This window comes from Varroa jacobsoni, unplaced genomic scaffold, assembly GCF_002532875.2.
Source record: "Varroa jacobsoni isolate VJ856 unplaced genomic scaffold, vjacob_1.0 scaffold_518, whole genome shotgun sequence".
In the NCBI taxonomy this organism is placed as follows: Eukaryota; Metazoa; Arthropoda; class Arachnida; order Mesostigmata; family Varroidae; genus Varroa; species Varroa jacobsoni.
Window position 1 is genome coordinate 1 of NW_019213420.1, and position 4,187 is coordinate 4,187.

The following is a 4,187-nucleotide window of genomic DNA, read 5'->3' on the forward strand; positions in this document are numbered from 1 at the left end:
ACTAAAATCATGTATATTGATGTTTAGTAGCATATTCAAAAACGTTATCGAGGTATATACAGAACGGATCCGCAATTTCGCCACGCATTTCGCGGATATCACTTTTCTCCATCATTCACGCACACCACAAAGACATTTTTATTAGGTTTCTAAGTCCGCTGTTCGTCGTGTACAGACGAATGCAGAGCGTCAAATAGGATACAGGCGACAGTGTTATCATAAAGTGGAGAAAATGACAGCATACTTCTCCTAAACCGAGCTGATTTAGGGTATAGATATGAACATAAGCTTACTATGAAGATTCACTGATTACGTTCTTCTAGGAACTTAAAGAGGCGACTGTCTCTTTAAGCATCATTCCATTCAACCCAGTTTAAACAAGCATCACGTTTTCATCCTACGTAGAAGCGTACCATGACCAGGATGATCAATACCTGCTATCGCCTATACAATATTATTCCTATTATTATTATTATTAAAAGACCGAAATATATCGGTAACAATAGACATATCGAAATACGTTTGGTAACGTGTTACTTGTCACGTTCTTCTGTCGTTGATAACTGCTGCTCCTAACTGTGGGCAACCGTTGTTATTATTATTAGTATTATTATAATTATTTTCCTCTTTGTACTTTGTCTTTTTTTATATACACAATACAAGCTTGGCCCGATCAATGAATTCCCGAGTTTTCCGGGCGTTTCTTGTTTTCCGAGCCATGTCTTTGTTCCTCAGCCGATACGGAATCGACCTTGTCACGTGTTACCTTTCTTCTACTTTTTTCCCTTTAACCTGTCCTCTAGGTGTTTGGTTCTTTTTTACTTGACTTTCAATGGGTTCTCCCGTTTGAAGGTTCGTCACGTCAAATCATGCATCCATTTAATAACGTAAAGTAGACACAGTTATCTGCTTGAATCGTTTTCGTTTGTTTTCTGCTTAATATGTCACAATGTAACAACAATAGAACTAAATTATTGGCGCTGTTGGCTGAAGTGGCAGTAACGAAACTGAGGAGAGCCTCTGGTGAGCGTACTTCTCTGGCGTAGCCTTGTGCGGTGAGGCCGTTGCACTGGACGCAATCTCATGTAAATGATCGATGGCCTTTTGAAGCTTTTCGTTGTTGAGACCAGCGAAGTCGCTTAATTTTTGGTTCCATCCGCTGATGTTATGGTCGACATGATGCATGGCCAAAATGAGCGCTGCGGCGCCAACTTCACTTGGTCGATACACTAGTGATGTGGTGCTAAGCAGTGATAGCTCACAGATGTACTGGGCCATATGGGCCACCTTGAGGCTGACATTAGCTTCAATGGCAAAACGACGCACAAACGAAAGTGAGTGCGCTATGCCTAACGAGAATCCAAGTGTCTTTAGAAGCAACGCCTCCATACGGATGATCTGTTGTGATGAGTACGTGTCGTCGGTGATATAGACGAACTCTGTTAGCTGAGGCGGGTAGATCTCTTCAACCTTGGCTGCGATGAACATCGCCGCTGTACCAACAAGCTGAAGTTTGCCTCGCACGACAGACATCACGGACAGGAATCTATGAAGGAAAAACGCAGAAAACGGAAAGCATACGGTAAGTGAATCACTTTCAAAGCAGTTGGTTTCGTAAGACTAAACAAAGTCACTACGCGGAGTACGTTTAGATGCCCTTATCTCAATACACCAAATATAAACCGCATTCATAATATTAAGAGTATTTCTAATAATTGTCAACTACAATCCATAACTACTAGGCCTGTCTTTTTGCTATTGGCTATGTCACAATGAACCAGTGAGGCTAACGATGCACACTGGTGAACAGGTGTCGAATGGTCTCATTCCACGTGTGCGCCAACTCTCATAAGTACCAACGATTCTGTAGACAATCGTTGGTACTTTCTAGTCTAGCAGTAACAAAATCGACAACAAGGTCTTCCCAAATAGAGCTTCTTTGCGACGCAAACCTAAAACACGGCATCGGAACGGCAACAGTTCAACGAATGATAGACAGGACCGTCCTGTCTAGTACCGGTAGGTTATGTGCATTATACCAGCTCACTTAGCAATCGCCTTCTTTTCGATAATAGTGACAGTGAACTACAACAAAATAGCCGATCGCGATCCAAAAGTGGAGAGCTTCTGGCGGGACAACCACGAATCAGTGCAAGCTGCCTACCGAAGGAAACCATAGTCTGGCTTAAAGGGAAGGCGCAGTTTTAACGTACAAAACCATCGGACGTGCCCAGACATTGGATACTACGAAGGACAGTTTCGAAGAGTAAAACCCTGTGGGAAGACCAGCAGAGCGAAGACAATCGAGTAAGGCCTTAGGCTATACTCATTGGCCATTTGACTCGTGCGTCATGCCATATGCAGCTGCTACGCTTCACAGAAGGATTTAGCAGACCTCACACTGCAGGAGGAAAAAGGAGCAGACTACAGATGGGGGACCTGAAAACTGTGGCACCATGGCAGGATCACGCTTATATAAGACTATGGTACCTTCTAATGTCAGCATACTCTTCCAAGAGGGATGCTTGGACTGTATTCAGCTTTACTAGATAGCGTGTAGGCTGCGCGGAGAACTTGCCGCCAAAATACGGCAATTGTTAGCTCTTGCCACCACGCGTTAACGCTGCTGGTGCCAATATTCAAGGAAACAGACGGCGTTTGGTAGTCACAGCAGAACAGACGTAATGGCATACCAACACAGTTAATCGGCCCCTAAACGCCAAAAACTAAACAAGGAATATCTATCCAAAACTATCATGAACAAAGCATCCCCAGTCGGAGAAGCCGATGATGCTGCTAACGGTTACGACTGTTCCGCATACCGATCCAACCGTTCAGAAACGGACACGAACCAAGTCAAAGAGTGAGGTTGACGGTTAGGGAAACCATCCGTATCTACATGAGCTCCACCCATCTCTTTAGACAGTTTTCATTTACCTGGCACATAAGCCTGTTTGTATATGGAAGCGAAGAACCTCAACGCTTTGGACGCTCTTAAGTGGTACAAGTGATAAAAAATTGTCAGCTAACACTGCTAGCTGAAATTGCAAACAATAATCAACAAATAACAAAACTTACCTGTCGATCAGCGACACAGCTAAGAACAGCGTCTCATCCGACATCTTGTACTCTTCATTCACCTCTACAAGCCAGTCAACAAGGACGGCGCGCATTGTCGACGAGATGTCTCGCTGGCGCGTCATATAATCCGGACGAACATTTAGCCGGCTCTCGAGGTCTCGCATATAGGCATAATGTGAATCGCCATACTCGCGCGTAAAAAAAAGATCATCGAGCAGTTCTTCTTGGCGGTCTTTGTTCTGCGTCTTTGGAGTTTCGGGCAGCGGGGAAACGATCATGGGAGAGCCCAAAGGCATCGGTGAGCCCATGGACACATCGAGCGCCTTAAATGGCTCGCGGAGTGAGCTCGAGGATTGTTGTTGCTCAGTTTTTCCTACGTTAATAGCAGTAGGAGCGACTTTTGATCGTACAGCTGCAGTTTCGGACACGGCGGCAGTGGCTATTGACGTCGCTTGATTTTCTTTGTCAGCCGCAGCTGCTGTTGCTGTCGATGTCTTATTCTTGATTGCGTTCTCATCGCAGAGCTGTTGTCGCTCTGATTTATGCGAGATGTTATGAGACGTCACCGCGTTTGGCTTCAATGCTAGAGCCACCCTCTCATGTTGGCTAACGTCCGAAAGAACTCCGAGCGGTGCCCGGCGAGTTTTCACTCTAGCAGGCTGGTCTGCCTTAGCGACTCCGTTCTCATCACTGAACACGGTAAAACGACCCTGTGTAGCCATGGCAGACAATTGACACTCTTGTTGCCAACAGGGTCAGCCTCAAACAAGCACGCCAAAAGGTGAACACAAACGTTGTAATTGATGACACCGCAAATCCCGTCGTTATTGCCTCGAGAAACCGATGCTGACATTCAACGATCGTCCGCGAGATTCAAATTTGAAGTGAACTCCGCACCAACGGGGGTTTGGTGGCGCTGCGATCAGCCGCCAACATTTAAACTGAGCGAGATTTGTCGTTAACGATTGCGCTCGCCAAAAACTTCGTCTGGCATTAGATGTAAAATCGCAGTTTGGATCGGCTAAAATCGCTGTTAGTTACTGACAGCCGATTGTGCCAAAAAAGAAGAAAAAATTCTCATGTTGGCAAATATCAGCTCGATGCGG

At 45.3% G+C, this 4,187-nt stretch overlaps 1 protein-coding gene across 1 annotated transcript; it reads right to left on the reverse strand.

Annotated features, from left to right (window-relative positions):
* Nucleotides 1-114: 114 nt before the first annotated feature.
* On the reverse strand, nt 115-3,976 carry CycA (cyclin A). Its single transcript, XM_022834365.2, has 2 exons — nt 3,079-3,976; nt 115-1,546 (listed from the first exon to the last, which is right to left on the reverse strand). The coding sequence occupies exons 1-2, from the start codon at nt 3,801-3,803 to the stop codon at nt 967-969; spliced, it is 1,305 nt and encodes a 434-aa protein (XP_022690100.1). The 5' UTR covers nt 3,804-3,976; the 3' UTR covers nt 115-966.
* Nucleotides 3,977-4,187: the final 211 nt, after the last annotated feature.